Source organism: Myotis lucifugus, unplaced genomic scaffold, assembly GCF_000147115.1.
Source record: "Myotis lucifugus unplaced genomic scaffold, Myoluc2.0 scaffold_51, whole genome shotgun sequence".
NCBI classification, from domain to species: Eukaryota; Metazoa; Chordata; class Mammalia; order Chiroptera; family Vespertilionidae; genus Myotis; species Myotis lucifugus.
The window spans coordinates 3424293-3445771 of record NW_005871099.1 but is presented as its reverse complement, the minus strand read 5'-3'; the positions used below and the strand labels follow the sequence as shown (position 1 = coordinate 3445771).

General features: G+C 34.8%; 1 protein-coding gene across 1 annotated transcript in view; it reads right to left on the bottom strand.

Annotated features, from left to right (window-relative positions):
• The window catches only part of CACNA2D1 (calcium voltage-gated channel auxiliary subunit alpha2delta 1), a 377680-nt gene that overhangs the window by 98916 nt on the left and 257285 nt on the right, over positions 1–21479 (bottom strand). Inside the window, 1 exon segment of the mRNA XM_023753781.1 lies at positions 1303–1434. Coding sequence (XP_023609549.1) covers positions 1303–1434 — 132 coding nt within the window.

Genomic DNA, 21479 nt, shown 5'->3' with positions numbered 1-21479 from the left:
GCTAATATTCTGGAGGGACCTCAAGGATTCAGCTAAATTAAACCTTTAAAGTATTTTCCCAAAACAAAGTGGACAAATGGCAGCACATTTGAAAGTATGTGAATAGGGCTTTAAAAAGTTAAAACCTGCTTCCTCAATTCACATGCAAAATGAAAGAATTGAATATGATTAAATAGTATTTTTTAAAAGTTAATTGCTATTTGTAAAAAGAGCCATCTTTGAAAAGTGCTTATAACACAACCTGTCTTTACTTCCAATTCTTGAGCACAAAGGTCTCTCTTCCTCTTATTTTGTAATCTCCCCTTCCTAGTTCTCTCTTACAAACTGATTTGCCCCTCCTTCTTAGCATCATCAATTTCCTTGATACTGAGTTATTGCCATACAAAGCTAGATATTACCCAGTTTCTAGTTCTCTCCATGTTCACTTTTGTGATTTTTATTGTGACTAATTCTATTTGTTAAACATGTTTACAAAAAGTCAACTCTCAAGAAAAATTCTCCTCTATACTGTTTCAAGTCAAGTTACTTAAGTACCCCATAACTCAGGCCATGTCTTTAAGAAATAAAATGTATTTGTGCTTGTCAGCTTGTTCTTAAAAGTGGAGACATTTCACTAAAAGTTCTTTCAACAGGTTCTCAGGATTGACTAGTGATTAATTTTTCATTTTTTGATAGATTTATTTCTCCAAACCCTCCTTTATAAGAAAATATACAGGACATCACAAAAGGGTTTATCCAATTTAATGTATAAAATACATTCATCTCATTGCTGAGATGCCCTCAAAATTAATCCAACTTGACACCTAAGAAAGCTTTACTTTCATTGAAATTGCATGTTATTTTGTCATACTCATTTCTACAAATCCTCATTTGAGATTGAAGGAAAGCATCAATGCATTTTATATAGAAACATAAACCAGATCTGGAGAGAAAAATTTCAATTAGGTTCTGAAAATTCTATTCAATTCTCAATGTGACTCACTGGTCCATGCTGAGCGTGTGGATCTTTATCGCAGAACTGTTTTAGGATTCAGGATAACTTCCCCATCCAGATATACAGATACCTATCATTGGTCTCACAGCTACCTGGCCTGATTCCAGGTGCCAATACCTCAGGTGCTGCTTAGGTGTCTGGGTTTAAAGTGGTTTTGTCAGATACAAAGCCATTTAAAGAGAAATAGTCTTTCCTTTTAAAAGTAACATGGTAACTATCTTTTTCTTTCAATGTAGGAGAAGGGAGCAGATTGTTCTCAAGACATTAAGTCTGGACTTACGGTACCTACTGATTCACTAAGCACTTACCTGGATAATATCTGGCCAGGCCAGTGGCACTGCCAAACACCTGCCACAACAATGAAGGATCTTCATCTCGATTTTTTTTGAAAACTTCATCTAAGGCACTTGTCCAGTTCAGTTCATTTAACACAATTGTTGCTAACAAAAAAAAAGAGAAAGAAATTAATAAAATTTATAATTAATAATTGAATCAGTCTCCACTGATTTGCAAAAAAAGATATACATTTTCACTGCTTTACTGATAAAGTACTCTAATCCAGTAGCTACCAAAATGTTTAGACATGGGATTATGTCTTCAAACAAATTTGTATAGGATGTTGGCCTTTAGACATTGTGGGCTGGGTAATCTTTGTGTGGGAGCTTTGTGTGCTCTGTGGGATACTCAGCAGTATCTCTGGCCTCCGCCCACGAGATGTCAGTACAGTCCCCCTTGTTGTGACGAGCAAAACTGCCTCCAGACAGCATCAGAAATCCCTGGAAGGGCAAAACTGCTCCCTGTTGAGAATGACTGACTATATATATAAAAGGCTAAGTGTCCGTCCTTCTGACTGGTGGCTATGACACGCACTGGCCATTTAAAAATAAATGGCACCACAGACCTGGCGCTGACAAACCAACACTTGGCTTCCCCCAAGTGGGACACAGGGCCCCACCACCACTCCAGAGCGACACCCCCCCCCCAATCACAGTCAATGCTGCCAAGACCCCATGATGAAAAATGTGGTCCATAGCCCAGCTCAGCCCAGCAACAGTCGCTGTGGGCGCCCAGTTAATAATTTCATGTAGCCATGCCCGGCTCCCTCCCCACTAGCGACTAGCCTCCTTGGAGTTTCTTCAGCCCAGGAACCCGACTTGCTTTATAGCCAGGTGCCAACATGTTACAATTTAACCAAATGTCTGTGAAGTGTTTTCCCATGCCTCATCTCATTAGATCCTCGCACAAGTCCTGGGGTAGGTAGATAGAAGACTTGGTAGAATCCTATTTTCTTTTCATTTGCCAGAAAAAGGGCATTTAGAAAGTTTAGAAACTTGACTCGACTGAAAAAGAAGAAATGGTGGAATTTGAAAATGACTTCAGGTTTTCTCACTGTTCAGAATATAGTCAAACACTGCTGCAGTTAAATATTTTACTCTTTGTTCTCTCTGCTTGATTTACAATAATAATCTGCTTAGTGTTGATATTTACTGCTGTGTTGCTGACAATTACCTGAAAGAGAAGCTGGGGTGCTTCACTGGGCTGGAAAAAGTTTAGCTAAATCAGAAAGCAGGTCTAATTAAGCAAGTTTATTCTATGTATAAAAAAGGCTAAGTTGACTCGTGCACGTGCGATACATATAAAGCTCTCGCTGGTGCCAATCGCATGCATGTGTTTCAATATGTCATTGTCTATGGTGAATTTGGTTGACACTTCTATAGAGAGAGGGAGAATAGCAATATCAAAATATTTCTTCTAATTAATTTCCTTTCAATGTGCACGAATCCATGCACCAGGACACTAGTAATACATAAAACAGACAATGGCATCATTCCTAACTTTCAGACAGTTCAGGGCACAGTTTGATGACCACCTCCCTCAATAATCTGGTGTTAGATAATCTGGTGTGTTACTTGAGTTAAAAAGATAAATGCTTGCCATTGACCATAGTTTAATGTGTTTACAAAATAAAAAAGGTATTCATTTTGACCCCAAAAAAATCATTCAGAGGTTTGACAATGTCAATGTTAGAAATATGAAGTAGTTCATTATGAACAGTTTTTTTTCTAGTTAGCTCAATAATTAGAGTATGGTGCTAATAAGGATCAGGTCATTGATTTTGATACCTACTTATAACTGTTGACTGAAACATATGCCTTTCATTACAATGAAATAGAAGCATTATAATGGGGGATGAAACAAGGCTTAAAGTGGTATATAATTTGTAATTATGGGCCTCTGTAATTACAGCACGCTCTGTCTAGCATACTAAATGTTTAACTGGATTAGAATATTATTTTTCCCCCCACACAAAAAGATGAAAAATAATTTCGTATCTTTTTTTTGGTAAAATATATATCATGACCTCAGCAGATTAGCACATTGGACATCTCTGTACTTGAGAATCTATGACCAAACCTAAACAGTGGAAATTAGCTTCAGATACGGTCTGGAGATACTGTTTAGTGTCTATGTTTTTTGGTGACCACAACAAATAAAGGAAGCAAATGCAATTATGGCTAAACCATGCACAAGACTTTTTAAAGGTAAAATGAAAAAGAGGTTCTATCAAAAAAGGTGTATATTGAAGTTTATCATTTACAAAAAAAATGAAAACAGTAAAATTGTAAAACTGTTCTGGGACCAGCATTCTAATACATTTCTCATTATTAAAAACTAACAAGATTTCCATCTTTATAGATGTGGTTACTTCCAGAAAGATCAGTGTGTGTGTGAATATTCATGAGCTGGGTCAGATCCGTGGTGCATCTGAGATACCAGTGATTTCATATGCAAAAGCATGATCCAATGAACCCTAAGTGACTGGTTATATAAAAATTTATATTCACACAGATAACCTGAACTGATACTCACTATTCATGAATATTTATAGCAATATACAAAACATCACAGAAAATGAGGGATATTATACTTTTCTTTAAACATTCATAAGTTTAATATTCCACTGAACAAATAATCATGTTTATTTATGATCCAGTAGTCTTCATTAATCTCCAATCTACTCTATCTTTTCAATTTCCTTAACTATTTAATTCACATTAAGCAAAAACTGATATCTAATTATTTTAATAAACTTATTAGTTTTCAAGTCTGCTTTTTTTTCTAAAGTTTTATTTGATAAGTTAACAACTATAAAGATTAGGCTCTGATACACTGATTGTGAATTGGACTTTTATCTACTTGGGGGAAAGTCAACTCTGGAATATTCTTACTATATTGGAGATATGTTTTAAAATTTGCAGTTTATATATTTGAAAATTCTCTTATTCAGATAAGCCATTATTGAAGTAAATTTAAAAAATGTTTTTCTCAAATTTAGATCATCTGCTAATGAGCAAAGTATATAAAATATTTACAGAACAGGTCCCTGAATTGATTTTAAATTTTACTCAGAATGAAAGAAATTGTATTGTAAACCTATGGCAAAGCTTATCAACTTGATAATAGTATGTAGCAATGAATAAGGATACAAATACTTCCATTTCTGAGTGGATATTTACAAAGGCTATTGGGTGTAATCTTTATTCTATTAGACACAATTTTATCTGAAAGTCTGGAGCAAGAAATTAAAATTCAAAGTTGGCCCTGAGAGCACAGAAAAGTGAACCCTCTTTAAAGGGGAGCTTGATTGTAGCTGTCTTTCAAAATGAACATAGTCTTTTGCAATTTCAGGGGATTTATACCATAAAGACAGTATGGATCTCCAGTCCTTAACCAGAGAATTTTAGAGCAAGAGTCATTCATTCAATCATAGTGTTCAAAATTTTAAGGCACCAAAACCACAAAGTAAAATATATTGCTGCACTAGGAAAAAATTTTCTTAAGCTATGTTGAAAGCAACTATAAATACAATATATATATATATAAGTATCAAAGTAAACAAACAAGTATGAATATATTTTAGCTGCTTCTTCATTTGGCTATATTTTTCTGATCTACATCACACTATGTATTAGACTATAAGCATATATTATTTTAATATCCTGAAAGGAACAGATTTTTGTCTTCTTAAAATGTATAAAATTAAATACTAGCTTAATTCAGAATTACAGGGGGGTGCATTTCTCCATTTCTATGCTATTAGCGTAACTCAAATTACTGGGTAATCTGCAGATGACTGAATAATACTAGTAAAACTAATGCAGAATATTGGCCATGCTAAAACAAATGTATCTCATTTCCTGAAGATACTTACTGTCTCTCATCTAAAATCATCAGGTAGAGATTATTTAGGGAGATGGTTTTTAATCAACTACCCTGGCTGCAATTGGGTAAAAAGGCATATTCAAAAAGTTATCATTAAGAGATCTTTTTAAAAAAATATATTTTATTCATTTTTTACAGAGAGAAGGGGAGAGGGATAGAGAGTTAGAAACATCGATCAGCTGCCTCCTGCACACCCCCTACTAGGGATGTGCCTGCAACCTAGGTACATGCCCTTGACCGGAATCGAACCTGGGACCCTTCAGTCCGCAGGCTGACGCTCTATCCACTGAGCCAAACCAGTTAGGGCGAGAGAGAGAGATCTTTTGTTTTATATTACAAGGAGTTTCTGTGATTATGGTGCTGGTGCCTTTCTTTGGGTCTGAGTATTAGAGTCCCCTGTTTTTCTTACATCATAGTATTTAAGATTAAAGGTATAAAGCATAATCTTTCTATGATGAAACAAACAAAACAAGACCAAATTCCTTGGAAAATTATTCTCAGCTAATATTACTTTGGATTATGAAACTGTATTGTTCATTTATATAAAGACCTGAGACTCAAAGAATAATTGTGGTACTCTAACTCAATAAAGATAAACAGGTTGTAAGTTTCCGTTTGTCAATGTATATTATAAACACTTAAAATGCAGTTAGTTTTCTGTAAGTCACGATCTTTATTTGAAAGACCAGAGCAAGAAAAAGATTTTAATTGCCAAAACACTGATATAAATTAATAGCCAAATAATGTTTCATACAAGAACTCCAGAATAAAACATTTTTAAAATAACTTGAAATATTCCTTGACCAAAACCCAAAACTTTACCTTTTATTGGGACAGAATTACTTAAGAACTGGATAATAATTCTGACTGATTTTCTATAAATTGTTTAGCAGTATTTTAAATAATTGTATTTTATATAGTATATCAGTTATGTATTGTATATGTATTACATTTTAAAATATTGTGTACTATACAGGGATGAGCAAAGGTATGTTTTTAATTAAAAAATACAATAATTAATAAGTAATAATACAAGAATAAACTGCTTCCTGTACTCACAACTGTAAACCTATTTGTGCCCCCCCCGATTCACTCATGTCTTCCTTCTCCCACAACCTCCAAAAATAACATTTTACACTCACACAAACTTATAATTTTTCATTTGAATGGATATTAGAAATAAATGAGTGACATTTTTTCACTATAGAAGAGTAACTGGTCGATGCTGATCTAGCCTTGAACCTATTGCCAGTAACTAATGAACTTAAGCTAAGTGTCTTATGGCTAGTTTAAGAGCAAAATTAGTCCTCACTTTCTGCTGACTTCAAAGAAATGAAGATCTTTATCTTTGTTAGAAAATTAGATTTTGTAAAAATAAGTCTTTTATAGATGTCCAAGGCTAAGCCTATTAAAATCGATGAATGCTGGGGAAGAAACCTTGACTTCGGGCTTCTATTCTGAATGGTTAACAGGATTCCACTGATAATTGACTCAGAACGCCAAGGATACATCTCTATTCTCCTTACACTTGGTTTTAAAAAACATGGCCTTGGTGTTCAAGGATTCTCGCTTTTAGAGTGTTCTATTGTTCAATCAGGCTTCTCAAGGGAAGAAAGGAAAATCTAATTTGCAACAGCATAAAAGAAGCACTTTACATTTGCTAATTCTTCTGAAATAAATGACAACTCTATATCTTTTTTCTGACATGGCATACAGAATTATTTATAAGTTTCTCTTGTAAACTTCAACCCATAAAGTGTCGCACTGTTGGTCCCCTTCTTTAAGTTTGAATATATTTTGTTGACTTATTCAGGGTTCAGGGCCTCGTGTGCATAGAAGACACAAAATGACTAAAAAACCTTAAGGTTATTTATAATGTCAACTACAGCTTTCAAATGAAGCAAATATATGTAGAAAAAAAGAAATATTTTTTATGATTTATTTAAAATATAAATAACACTAGGTACATCTGTATCAAAAATAAATTTTATAAAACATAAAATAGCTTTGACAAGTTTCTGATAAGACCTGTAGATATTGAAGGTATGCAAGGAACTAGATGCTAAAAATTGTGTTGTTGTTTTATAATGGTAAATATGATGCAATTAAATCATTAAAACAAGAGAACTGGCTCCAATGTTTAATATGCTATTTCTATTTAACTAATAATACCATTCTTTTTATCAAAGCCTTGCATTGTGATGAAATTAGTATATATGATTTAAGTTCTTGCTACTGGTCATATCAAATAAGGTCAACAATATCAAGCACTTACTGTGTGCTGCAGGTATGTTAACCGTATGTGAGCTATTTATTTCTAAGTTTTCATTGTATGTTTAGCTCTACATATTTAAAATTTTATATCTAAAAAATATGTCAATGCCTTTGTAACACATTGTTTCTCAACTGAGAGAAATATTCCTCCCCAGGGGACCTTCAGCAATGTCTAGAGTCATTTTTGATTGTCATGCCTGCTGGGAAGTTATTTACATCTGGTGGGCAGATGCCAGGGATGCCCTAAACATCCCTCAATGGACAGAACATCCCCCGCAAGAAAGAATTACTAAAATTCAATAGTGCCCAGGCTTAGAAACCTGGCTCAAGTACAACTATAAACACAGGACAATGAGTCCACTTTGTAAAAACCAATATCCCCAATGAATGTTGTCAACAAAAAGCCACAGCAAAATTTCTACAAAGTGAGAAATGATATACTTTTTTAAAGGATTATTTTATGATATTAAATAATCTCAATATTTCAGGCTACATTTTGACACCCTTCGGGTTGAGCAAATTTTCATTTTTGTCTCAGAAACTCTAACACACTGTTCTCATCTCTAAAAAAGTAAGGATTCAAAGCTACTTTTTAGTGCCATTAAATGTTAGCCCTCCTACCACCTGCTTTTGGACAGTCACAGAATATTAAGAGTTTTGCTTTGATGCTGTTGTTATTTTTAATGAGTCAACACTTACTGTGTGATTCTAAACTGAGCTTATTGTATCTCTATAGCAAATGTTCATTTTATCCCATAGTACATAAGGTCATCATTAAAAGGGTTGCATTTAACAGATGAGCTGAGCCAGATGTCACTAATTTTATTCATCAACTCTAATCTCTAAAAGGAAAAATGTTAATAAGAAGAAACCCACTGATCCAATTAAATGCACAGGCAAAAAGAATCCACTTTAAGGACTAGACAGTGTGCATAAATATTAAAATGAACGAATCTTTTCAATGGATTTGGCTAAGGGAATCTCCTCTAATCCCAGTGTAATTGAAAGATTAATAAAACACAGAGAGAAGGGAAGACCAAATCTAATCTCTCTAATTGTGTCTCACGCACCCGACTGCACCTCCCACTGCGGATGGGAGAACAGAAGGGCCCAAGGCATACGCAGACCCCGATGACAAGATAAGCCTTATTCGTACAGTTAATTTGGTACCAATATTAAAAGGCTCTTGTCCTTGTCAGTTCTCTAACCCCCATATTACTGAGATTTCTGGTTTTGTTCCTTATGTCTTTCACTTCCCATAGATTGAGCATGTATGTGGCTAATATCCAGGGTACAGCTGTTCTGTTTTAATGAAATCTGAAAATTGTGGAGCACATCGAAGGGACTCAGAAAAAATCCAAGAGATTAAGAACACTGTAAGGGGAATAGAAGACCCTGGGATATAATGTTATCTTTAGTAATTGAAGGATTTTAAATGCCACTTTTAATAAAATGATAATTGTAAGCTATTTATTGGAGGGGCGTAGTGATTTTGCATGGGAATAATGAGAGTAGAAGGCAAGGTTAAAAACACTGTTTTTTTTTGTCTTTCAAGCATTCTAAGTTTTTCTGTTCCTAACATTATCCAAAAAAAGAAAACACAGTTAGTGACTTTGGTAGAGTAGAGTATCACTGGCACAACAGGCTACTTAAGTCATGTAACCTCTTGTGTTTCTGTGTTCCTTCATCTAAAAAATGAATAGAAGTACACTAAGAATGCTGATAGCCTTCAGAGTTAGTATGAATGTCAGATAAGTGTTTGAATAAAAGGGAGCATGATTTTATTATAGTCCTTCCCTTAGCTGGATTGGAAAACCGTAACATGTCCATGTCCTTTAGATGTCTTACTGGTACATAGACAATACCTTCTTTTTACATTTTTACATATTATTTTAGTCTTGCCATTCACTTTGTTTTACTTGAACAGTTAACATATTTCTCCATTTATTTTGTAATAGAGCCACTTTCCTTATATCCACCCCATAATTAAAAGTTCTCATATGAGATACTCTTCATTGAAAACATATAGGTAAAATATAATTTTAAATTTAGGAACATTGCATAATTTTTCAATATAAATTATGCAGAATCAATCATTAAACCTGAAGAGGACAATCAATTCTTCCATTGATACAAAGTCATTTTCATCATAAATTCAACTATTTGTAATTAAATTTGTAATTGTAAACAAAATTGATTATATATATGTGTGTGTGTGTGTGTGTGTGTGTGTGTGTGTGTGTATCTTAGAATAGATTATATGTATTCAGAATACTGTTTGTCACTTAGTAACTGCACAATAAATGTTGCCTGCCCTAACCATTATTATTACCTTATTCACCTTTTTTAAATTTTTTTTTTTTTACTCCTCACAGGTGGACATAGTTTTACTGATTTTAGGGAGAGGGGAAAGGAGGGAAGGAGAGAGAGAGAGAGAGAGAGAGAGAGAGAGAGAGAGAGAGAGAGAGAGAGAGAGAGAGGAGAGAGAGAGAAATATGGATGTATGACGGGATGAAATCAGCAACCTAGGTGTGTGTCCTGATAGGGGAAAAAAACCAGCAACCTTTCAGTGCACTGGATGATGCTCCAACCAACTGAGCCACAGTGGCCAGGGCTTATGCACCTCTTAATATTCAGCATTTAAAAGGTTACCAAATATATTTTGATGGAGAAATTCTAATTGAGCTGCTAAAATGCTAGGATGAATAATTATAACCTCACATTCACTCCCCTCCTCAAGAAACCTTTGCTCTTAACTCAGCCCTAAGTTAATGTCCAACATTACTTAATCTCCTTACTATAAATGTCATGAGAAAAAGGTATGTTAACCTTTCCAAAATTATTTACATTGTTATAAGAGAATTAAAAACCTAAAAAAAATTCTCTGTAGTGACAGCCCTTTATGTATTGTATAAGTTTGGTGAGGAGATGATTTTTACGATGGGATATTTCCAGTGGCCCCTGAAATCAAACCACACTGGTGAATGCTGCCATGATAGAACAGACACACTAAAATTCAGGTAGAAGAAATTAAATTATATAAGGTCTAATGTACATAGCAGACACAACACACAGGATTATACACCCACAGTTCTGTTAAGGCTGAGAGGAAATTCTGGGTGAGAATTATAGGCCAAATGAGCTATGGGATATCTCTTGTCTTTGCTCTGAGACTCCTTAACTGCATAGGGAATTTAGTGTCTCCATATAAAGCTGGTCTGCTGAATTCAAAATGAAGGATCAAAAAGTATTGGAGCTGACTAATGAGATAAGGATAACAAGGCTCCTGGGGCCTGAGCTGGTACTATCAATAAGGCACACACTGCTTGCTACTTAAGAGTTTGTGTCAACCAGTTTTGGAATAAAGAGTTGCCTGGTGATTTAAAGATGCAAAGATCAGATGCATTGAAACTCAGTACACAGTAGCTGGCTGTAATCAAGAAGAGAAATCACTTGGTTTATATGCCATCCTCTGCTTCAGAATGAAACAAAACAAAATAAAACAAATTGAATAAATTGAATGACAGATTGTTACTTCCAGAGTTATGTTACCTAAAGGTATGAATAAAATTGAACACCATTTCCAAGGCAACGTGAGGTTAATATCCTAATATCTGTAGTTGCACACGAATAGAGATGTAGTTGCATAGGAATAGAGAATTTTCCAAGTGCATATAAACACACATGCATGCAGGGCACTCATTAAGTATTTTGTTATTTATAGAGAAAAACATCATGCTTACAACAGTGAGCATGATTTCTTCAGATTTCAATGTACTTGTTATAGCAATTGACATTAAATTTATATTTATCAGCCCTAACAACTGCATTGTTCAGCGAGTATCTTAATAATACAGTAATAATTCTTATTAATAATCCTTGACTAGATCTTCAAGCCAAAATCAAATAAATTGTGATTATTCTCAAGTGTATCAAAAGCTAATAGAGAAGATAGATAAACCAAATCAAATTTTGCTTTTGTATCATAGATCCTATTAACTGTTACCTCCCTATGAAAAGCTAAGTAAATGCTTTGAGGGCTGAGGGAAGGTGGTCACAGAAGACTTCCTGGAGTTGGTGACACACAGTGGTAAGGAAGAGTGGAGAGGCAGAAAGAGGGCATGGTGGCTGATTCAGTGCCTAACCTGTGAAGAGCACAGAGATGGGACGATGATAACAACAACAAGGCATAAGACATTCTAGGAGCTCCTTGCTAAGATGGTGAATGGAAGGGGATTGCATGTAGGACCATGGCAGCAACGATAAGATTAAAGACACACTGTCATGATCATCCAGAACTACTAAATACACAATAATTTTATTCTGAGAATTATACAGAGCCATATAAGCTGACATCTGAAATAATCATATTTGCACTTAAGAGTTCACTTAGAAGCCAGATTGAAAGGAAGCCAGATGAGTGGGGATGGCAAAATAGAAAGCTTGTATGGTCAGGATACAAGCTTGTATGGTCAGGTGAGGACTAAAAAGACAATGGTGGACACAGGAGTAAAAGTTGAGGAAAAATAGTGTACAGACCATCGTGGCAGATAGTGGGAAGGGAAAAGGGAAGCCTCAGGTTTCTGACTTGGGTCTGGATAGTGCTATGAACAAAGATAGGAACGTAGGAGGAGGGGTATGTTTGGGGATAATGAGGATAAATTCCATTTTGAACACAACGTGAGGTACCTGTGAGATAGCTAGTAAACAGGATTACTTAAAAGGCAATAAGAGAAATGAATCTGCAGCTGAGCCAGGAAGCCTGCCAGGAAGAATCAGATTTGGGAGTCATTGTTCAGTGACAACTGGAACTATCCGCTTTGCGTGAAGCCAGCAGTTATTGACATCATAAGCTCTAGGGATCTTTAAGTATGAAGGAAGCTTTACTTACCAGAGAGAGATTGCCAAAAGGAGCAAATGAGGACCTAACTCTCATAAACAACATATTTTCCATAAAAAGTAATTGATGCATAGTATACTTTAATATCTATTGTTTTCATTTCATTAAAATGACAAAATGTGCCTTTCAAATATGATTTTCACATCTGCATTAAAATAAGAGTACTGAATACAAATTGTACTTTATCTATGTGTGACTCACAGTCCATCAGGAAGAAAGAATATGGAAAGGTATAAAAACCAATAAAAATCCATTATCTTTGAATGTATTTTTTTTATAACTTTGTACTTTTAAAATAGTTATTGACTTAAATCAAGTACCCAGGGATGCAATGCCTGCCTCTCCTGCGCACACTAATGCTCGCTGAGCACTTGAATAAGCAATTTCCCTCTGCCTCCGCTAGAAGGACGGCGTAATCTATTGTGCCTGTACACTTACCGAGAGCCTCAAGAGAGTGAGGCTCGATGATTACATGATCTTATAAGACCATCAAGTTCTACCACAGGACTCGTATATGTATTATAAAGACACTTCAAATTGCCGAACACACACTCCTCACCATCCTGGTGCGGCTCTCTTCTGCAATTCACTTGCACCTTTGACTTTTGGAAATGATTTAAACCGGCATCAGCAGCTCTCAATGCCTGAATGCCAACCAGCCTCATTCATCAGAAAGCAAGAGTGACAAGATTTAATTACTTAGAAACATATGAGGTTTTTCTTCCTAAAAAGGAAACTTCAATCAACCTTTCAGTAAAATTTAATATCAGAAGGTAACACAGAGATCGAGAATTTTTAAACCTTCCATTTCATAAAACAAAATTAGTCACATGTAAGAAGTAATAAACGCAATTTAACTTCAAACACATAGTTACCATTCTCTGATATAAACAAGGTTTACTGAAATAAATATTACTGTTCTTCCCAAAATGAATTTTCTTTAATAATCTTACTTATGTTTTTAAAAGAAGCCTTTACTTTGTCACTTTGTATTCTGAATCAAACTGATGAAAGCCAGAATCTTTTATGTTATTTGTCAGTTCCTCTCACCCTCCAAATATATCTGAAGCAGTCTTTTCATTTATTTGATTCAACTGAAATTCTTTTATAAATATCCTACTACAGTATAAATTGTTCATTTTCTCGCCCTTCCATCTGATATCAGAAAATGCAACATCACCAGTTTTTTTGTGTAAAACCAAAAGCGTGTGCATTTTATTGTTAACATTTTGGGGAACAAATGTTCATATTATATATTCTTTAATAAGGTACCCAAACCTTCTTAGACAAGAAGGTAAGAAGGAGTGTGTATGTGTCACAACAGGCACCAGATCATATTATTCCATCTTCTATTTGAACCACTGTATACTTATATACAATAAATAACATTTAATTAATTAATTTAAAAACCATCCAATATAATAAAAGACTAATATGCAAATCGACCAATCGGCAGTTGCTATGACACACACTGACCACCAGAGGGCAGATGCTCAACACAGGAGCTGCCCCCTGGTGGTCAGTGAGTTCCCACAGGGGGAGCACCGCTCAGCCAGAAGCCTGACTCCCGGCTGGCCAGGGCAGCAGTGGTGGTGGGAACCTCTCCCACCTCCATGGCAGCACTAAGGATGTCCAACTGCTGGCTTAGGTCCCCCTAAGTAGTCATTCAGACATCTCCCGAGGCTCCCGGATGGTGAGAGAGCGCAGGTCGGGCTGAGGGACTCCCCACCGCGCCCCACCCCACCACCGAGTTCACGAATTTCATGCACTGGGACTCTAGTTTGGTTATAATAGCCATTCTATACACTGACAAAACGTCACATAATTATTTTCCTGTTGAAAAAAACACAATTTTTTAATCCTTTGAAAAATCTATAATAAAAGTGTAATATGCTAATTAGACTGGACGTCCTTCCAGACGAAGCTGAGACTGCAAGGGAGGCCCGGGTCCCAGGTGCCTGTTGCAGCTGGAGGGAGGCCCAGGTCCTGGGTGCCAGAGGAAAGCCAGTGCCAGCAGCTGGGGGAAAGAAGGCCTACTTTTGCAAGAATTTCGTGCATTGGGCCTCTAGTACAAGTATAATGAGGTTGAGATTGAATTTACTGTTTATTTGTAATAGTCTCAAAAAGGATTCTCTTGAATGTAAATTTATTTCCACACTTTCAAGGATAGGCAAAATGATTTTTTTCCTACCACTTGAAGTTCATCTTATTAATCATTTTATAAAATAGTTACTATTTTTTAAATCAAATTCAAAAATATAATCTTATTGTCTTTAATAAAATATATTTACATTTTTTAATTTTTAAATAAAAGAATTCATATATTTTATTAAATTTAATAAATCTTTCACAGGTATTTTTTGGGGGTAGAAAGATGCATTCAATAAAATTAAATTTTCCTTAAAAATCATGAGCATTGTTATGTCCACTTCTAAACAATTCTGTTTTTCCTTAGTTCAGAATAAATTGAAATTCATGCCATCAATATAAAAATATAGACTATGGCAGTATACTTCTTCCCTAAGTTATTTTTATTTGAAATTTCAATCAACACAAAGCTTCCTGGAGACAGTTGTTCAATCAAGATATACATATGTGAAATGTATACATATGTGCATTTATTCAAAGTAAAATGAGGATTAATTGGGAGATATGAAATGGTATGCTAAATTTTTTATTTTTCTGAAGATATCAAACAAAAGCCTTTTTCCAAACTGCTGTTTTTATTTTGGGTCAAAACTTTAACCTTTCTACTTTTTCTAGCAACTGCTTTAGTGTCATTTTCTATGTAAAACCTTTCATTATAATTTTTGAAATGTGAAAATCATAATTAAGATCACGGGGTTGACTTTTAAAATAAAACAGAATTTAAGTATTTGGCATATTTTTCATTGACCTAAAACTCACTATTTAAACCAAAGACAAGTAATGTTTCTTTAGGAGCTCCTTGTCTGGGAGATTTTTATATACATAAGATTATATAACAGATTAAATTTGAAGTAACTATACACTAACATAAAATGAAAAATCTAAAGAAGAAAATAACTATGTACATGTAGCACTGTATGTCACCAAAAAAATTTGGAGTTTGAAATAAGAATGTTTTGGTCAGAACAGAGTTCTCAATTTTCATTGTACAAAAATCTCCCAAACTTTACTATATTATAGAAAGTCTGAACTCAGCATGCCCTGCTATGGAGGCAGACAGGAGATGTTAGCCACACAGAACATCTACATTATTTATCCAGAAATTCAACAAATTAACTTCAGTAAAATGTCAAATGAGAGATGGAACTCATAAGACAGATAAAAATATGTTTCAAAATAAAACATTTAAGTTATATAATTTAATTCAAATCAGCAAGGCATATAATATTATTTGGTCCATTGGTAAACTACAATATTTTTAAATTCCATTAAAATTGTATCCTTCATTATAAGAATTAATGGAAAATATTTAAATAAAGCTGAGTATAGCAATGGTATAGTTACAGTAATGGTTTTATAGTATATGGTCCCCTGTAAATAAAAAATGTATTTGATTGATAATTTAAGTAGATATATATTTAAGAATATAAAAATATATACATACATTTGATAGCCTACTAACCCAGGTTAAATGCAAATCTCTTAACTTAAATGGTCCCTAAACTATCGATTACAGAATACATGTTAGTTCATATATTTTGTCAGAATTACACATGGCATAATTGTGGCAGTGGAAAGGGTAGTTAACATCATGTATTGTGAATAACGGATTAATTTTTGAGTTTTATAAAACAAGCTAATAAATTGGAAATATCATGTCAACATATAAGATTTATATGCTTTTAATTCTTTGCTTTGACTATTGACTTGGAAGTGAGCAAAATATGTTTAAAACTATCAGAGTCTGAAATCAACCTATAATCAACCTCCTTAAAGAATCAGCTGTAATTTTTTTCCCTAACCTGTCATACTTTTTAAAATATGAATTAAGAAGAGAAAAAGAATGAAAGATTGAGAGTAAGAAAATGGAAATGACATTTAACTTGTAGCTCTATATAAGAGCAATCTGCTTGATAAGGGCTTTAACACTTGATAAAAAACTGTCTTAAAATTTATTTGGATATAAAACTGTTAGATTAGCATTTTGACTTTTAAACATTTTAGGAAAACTAGCTAAAACTGTCAGAATATATCTGTTGTGTAAGAGTATGTGTGTGTGTGCACTTACATGCATATTATATGTATGCATATGAATATATATAATATATATACACATATACATACTACTATGAGATTTCAGTAGTTTAAACATCAAGTAGTTTACTAGTCTGTTTCTCTCACATCCTACACACATACTGCTTATAGGTGGTGTAGTCCAGGTGTGGGAGAGGGAGTAGGCTCTGTAGAATGTTTTCATTCAACCCAGGGACCTTCTGGTTCCTCCCATCTGGTCCTGGGTGAAAGAGGGTTCCAGAGGGTCTAATGCTGCCAATAAAACCCACCAGCTATAACTGCATTAGAATTAAGTGTGATTTTAAAAAGTCTGTTTTATTTATTTATTCTTTTTTAACATAGTAATTACTTACTGTTTTTTTTCTTGACTAGAAAATTGATAGTGAAGGTAATTCTAAAAAGAAGTTGCAATATATAAATATCAGAAATAACTAATATACATGCGAAATTATTTCATAAAACTTGTTCACATTTATAAGGAGAAAACATTTTTAACAAACATGTGTTATTTTAAATTTTAGAACCTAAAAACTTCAAATAATAAATGACAAACAAAATACAGGGGAACATTGATTTTTACCCCCATTAGCCCTTCTATTGGAAATGGAAAAGTGTGGTGTACATATAGAAAAGAAATGATTGAAACCAGTTTTTCTTGTCATTTACCTGTTTGACTTTTTTTTTGGGGGGGGGGTAGCTTTGGGATGAAACTGATAACTGAAGAGAGTCAAAGAATTAAATTATTCTGGAATGAGGATGCTCTCCTATGGGTTGAAAAAGCCCTGTGATTTATGAAAGATAAAGATTAAATAGAGAAGCCATGTTAAGAGTAAAAGATGCCAAACCCATACAAGGTTAGTTTCAAAAATAAAGCCTCCCACTAAACTACTTATAACTCTCCTGGGGACTTTTGCTCTCTACCAAGAGTGGTCTAATCATTACCAATGCATTTCCCTGCCGAGAAAGTACAGAAACAACTGGTCCTCACAGACCTGAAAGGGTAGGAATGGGACAGTTCCTCAGTCCTGCTCCAGACCGGATGAATGTAAGGCAATAAAGGACCCCCGTGTCCACCGGAGCCTACAGTGAACTTCTTCACAGCGTCTAGTCACTATTATGTGCAAGAAAAAGTAAAAACAAATTTGTACGCAAGATTGAACCATGTAGCAAGGTTTGGTACTCCCTTTAGGATGTGATATACCTCAAGCAGTGTTTTTAAAAAGCATCATGTATTATTCATTAAGTTAAAATTGTATAGGACTTATTTGCTCTAATCACAATAAATATTGACAAGATGCCATCTCAAGCCTAGCATAGCTCATAGCCCCATAGTTTTAAAAATCTGATCTTTGTATCTTGAGACAAGTAGTTTTGAAATATTTAATCTATTTAAAGTCTTTCTCTTTTTTACAGGATTGTAGAAATACTTTTTCAATACCTCTTTATCTCTAGGGAGAAATCTGCATAAGATTTTATCCATGAAGCAAATGTCAGATGATTAAAATATTCTCATCTCAAATTCCATACTTTCATTTTCTCTCCAATTGTCAATCCCTTTTTAATTTGCTGTGAACAGTACTGTCAGTCTGTTTTGGAAGCTATTCTAATTTAAGATTTCATTATCCCTTTTCTTCAACCTTTGAATGGCCTGTCACTTGTTATATCCATCATAAAAAGCTGGCCAAGTACACTTCTGATTTCCAGCTATCAATTTATAGAGGCATTGAATTGTGCACGCATTCTTTTTTATGTCTTCCCTCTATGTTCCCATTTTAATTTCTTTTTTAGAAACAAAGAAACCGTGCATTTTAATTTGTATTCTCCACTACACAATTAGAAATATAGCAATAACTGGACCTTTAACAAATGCCTGAATTTCTTGTTCAGCAACAGTATAAAATAATTCAAAGACTATTTTATTTGTAACACAGCTACTAACAAAATATGAATAGAAATTAAGAAAATGTAATTAACATACTGTTCAATGTTTGTTCTCCCTCTTAAGAAAAAACACTGAGAAATAAATGCCAGCTCCTATATTTCATGGAAAGATGTGTGTATTCCTGAGTTATATGCATGCTAAGAAGAGTGCTAAGATATGGGTGATATACAGGATATGGGCATTATCATTTTTAGATGAGAAAGATGTGGACAATACCAATATTAATTGTGACATAGATTCTTTAAAGATTTCCAAGTATTCTCACTGAACATTCTTCATGAGGCTCCTGAGAATAACCTTTCCATTAGCCACTTCTTATATATTTGGCCAAATATGCAACATTAAGAAATAAACTTTGTAATTAAATATACTACAAGAGATATACAGTAAAACATTAAGAACCATGTAATATCATATGTCTAAATCCTGGCTGACTTGGTAGCCTCTGCTCAGGCTGGCATGGAGTATGAAGGATGTCGCTATTCCACAGGACCTTAGGTTGTTCTGGGGAAGCCAATTCACAATGCCAGGCCGGGCCATGGAGGCGAGTAGCAGCAAGTTTTCACATAGAACAGAAATGTGTTTGTTGGGTCAAAAGAACTAGAGAAGAGAAGAACCCAGCAAGAAGTCTCTAAATAACCCATAAGATCTTTCCCCAAGAGAAAGAGTCAGTTTAATTATCTTAAAGATGCATCGTCCACCCAGCCCTGCCCTAAGCCACCCAGCGCAGGACCATCCTGCACCTTCCCTTCCCCACCTTGCTTCAACTTGATGGGGAATAAAATTCACATAGCAGCTTATAAATGCCCCGCCCCCTTGGCCCCTTCTCCATTGTAGGCTTTCATTACCTCTAATCCATGGTAGGGAAGAAGAGGCAACACTACCTCAAATTTGAGATTCGTGACTATGACATGGAACAGACATTGTAATTTCTGAATGGAAACTTTTTTTTTGGGGGGGGGGTGATTGTTTTTATGACTAAAAGTGACCAAGACCGTTTTATTATTTTAGAGAGATGGTATAAATTAAATAAAACATATACTTGTGGGATGGTAATGTTCCATGGTCAAATAAATACGAAAAACGTCGGGTAAAACAACTTGAGTTTTGTTTCTTTCTAGCAGAATTTCTCTGAGCTGTTAAAGGTAATGTGTACTATGAATCTCCAAAGAGGGAACTATAAAATACAACATTTCCCAAACTTATTTGGCCAGCAAACCATTATCCCACTGAAGAATCCTGATATAATTTTATTACCTATAGACATATTTAGAAAATGTGCCATTCTGGAGTAGTTCACCTACCATGTGAACTACAGAAGACAGGTGCAACCACCATCATAGGTATCTACACCAAAAAGCTAAGTGGACCTTGTAATCAGTAGCTATCTCAAAAGCTAATTTACAATTTTATTTTCAATGAGATCACAGGGTTTTATAATTCTAAATATTATAAGGGTCAAAGTATCCCTCAAGTTTCAACTCAAGAACTGGAATGCTTCACAAACTCACTCAGTAGGAGATTATTCTAAAATGTGATGAATTTGAAATGTGCACAGGACAATATTATCTGCTCAGACTGGTAAAAACAACAGCAACAGCTTGTCAGCATGACTTCATAATTAATCAGCCTGTACAGTATTCTTCTGCCCTCTCTTAAAAATGACAAAACAAAACCAGACTTCAGTAACTATAATTTTCAGTTTCTATATCTGCAGATCCTACATACCCACTCAGTAACTTAGGGGATTCTCCATGAAAATCATCAAACTAATTATTGTTGCTATTTATGCCTAGAATTGCAAATTAATTCTCTTCCCAATCAAGTCTATTTATCTATTGAGTTTGGTGAGCACTGACCAATCCCTTTGAAGGAAAGTGCAAAAACCAAGATTATGGATTAAAATGCAAAAAGGAGGCTTGCAAATACAAATTTCCAGCCAAATATTTTTAAACCATATATTTTAATATAAAGTAAGAAATAGCCAACTTAACTTTTTCATTGTTTGTTTTATCTTTAGTCTTTTAAACCAGAGTTGAAGCCTATTGCATTTTTCCTCTGGAAATAAATTTGCGTTTTAGTCAGTTCAGGCTGCCATAACAAAATACCACAGACTTGGTGGCTTAAACAACAGAAATTGTCTCACATTCTGGAGGCTGGGAAAGCCAAGGTCAAGGTGACTGCCTATTCAGTTCCTGGCTTGCAGTCACCTGCCTTCTCATACTATTCCTCGCCTGGCCTTTCCTCTGTGTACATGTATGGGCTTTTGCTAATAATACTAGCAGGCTAGGGCCCCAGCCTTATGACCTCATTTAACTTTCACCTTCTACCACCAAACCCTTTCTCCAAATACAAGTACATTGGGGGTTAGGGTCTCAACATAACTTTTTTGTGGAAAATTCAATCCATAGCAATTTACAAAGCCCATCAAACTATTATTACTAATTAGTCTGTTACTCTATAGTCCTAAATGAATTCAAGAGCTAGTATCTGTAAGAATTTTGGGGGTTACCTGTGTTCACCATTTTTCTATAGAAAAATAAATACGATATCACTCTTTCTGAAATGCATGTATTACATACAGTAAGGCATTGAAAGTAAAGGCAAGTTTTACCTCAGAGAAGAATTGCTTCTCTTTGGCCATTCTTATTAAATACTAGCGGCCCGATGCACGAAAATTCGTGCAAGAGTAGGCCTTCCTCCCCCCCAGCTGCCAGCACCGGCTTCCCTCTGGCACCTGGGACCCAGGCTGTCTTCCCCAGGCCGCCCACAGGCACCCGGGACCGGGCTGGCTTCCATCCGGCCCCGGCTTCGTCAGGAAGGACATCCGGAATGATGTCTTATAGACGTCCGGTCTAATTATCATATTACCCTTGTATTATTATAGATGATAAATTACCCCAGCCTAAAATATACATTTTTGA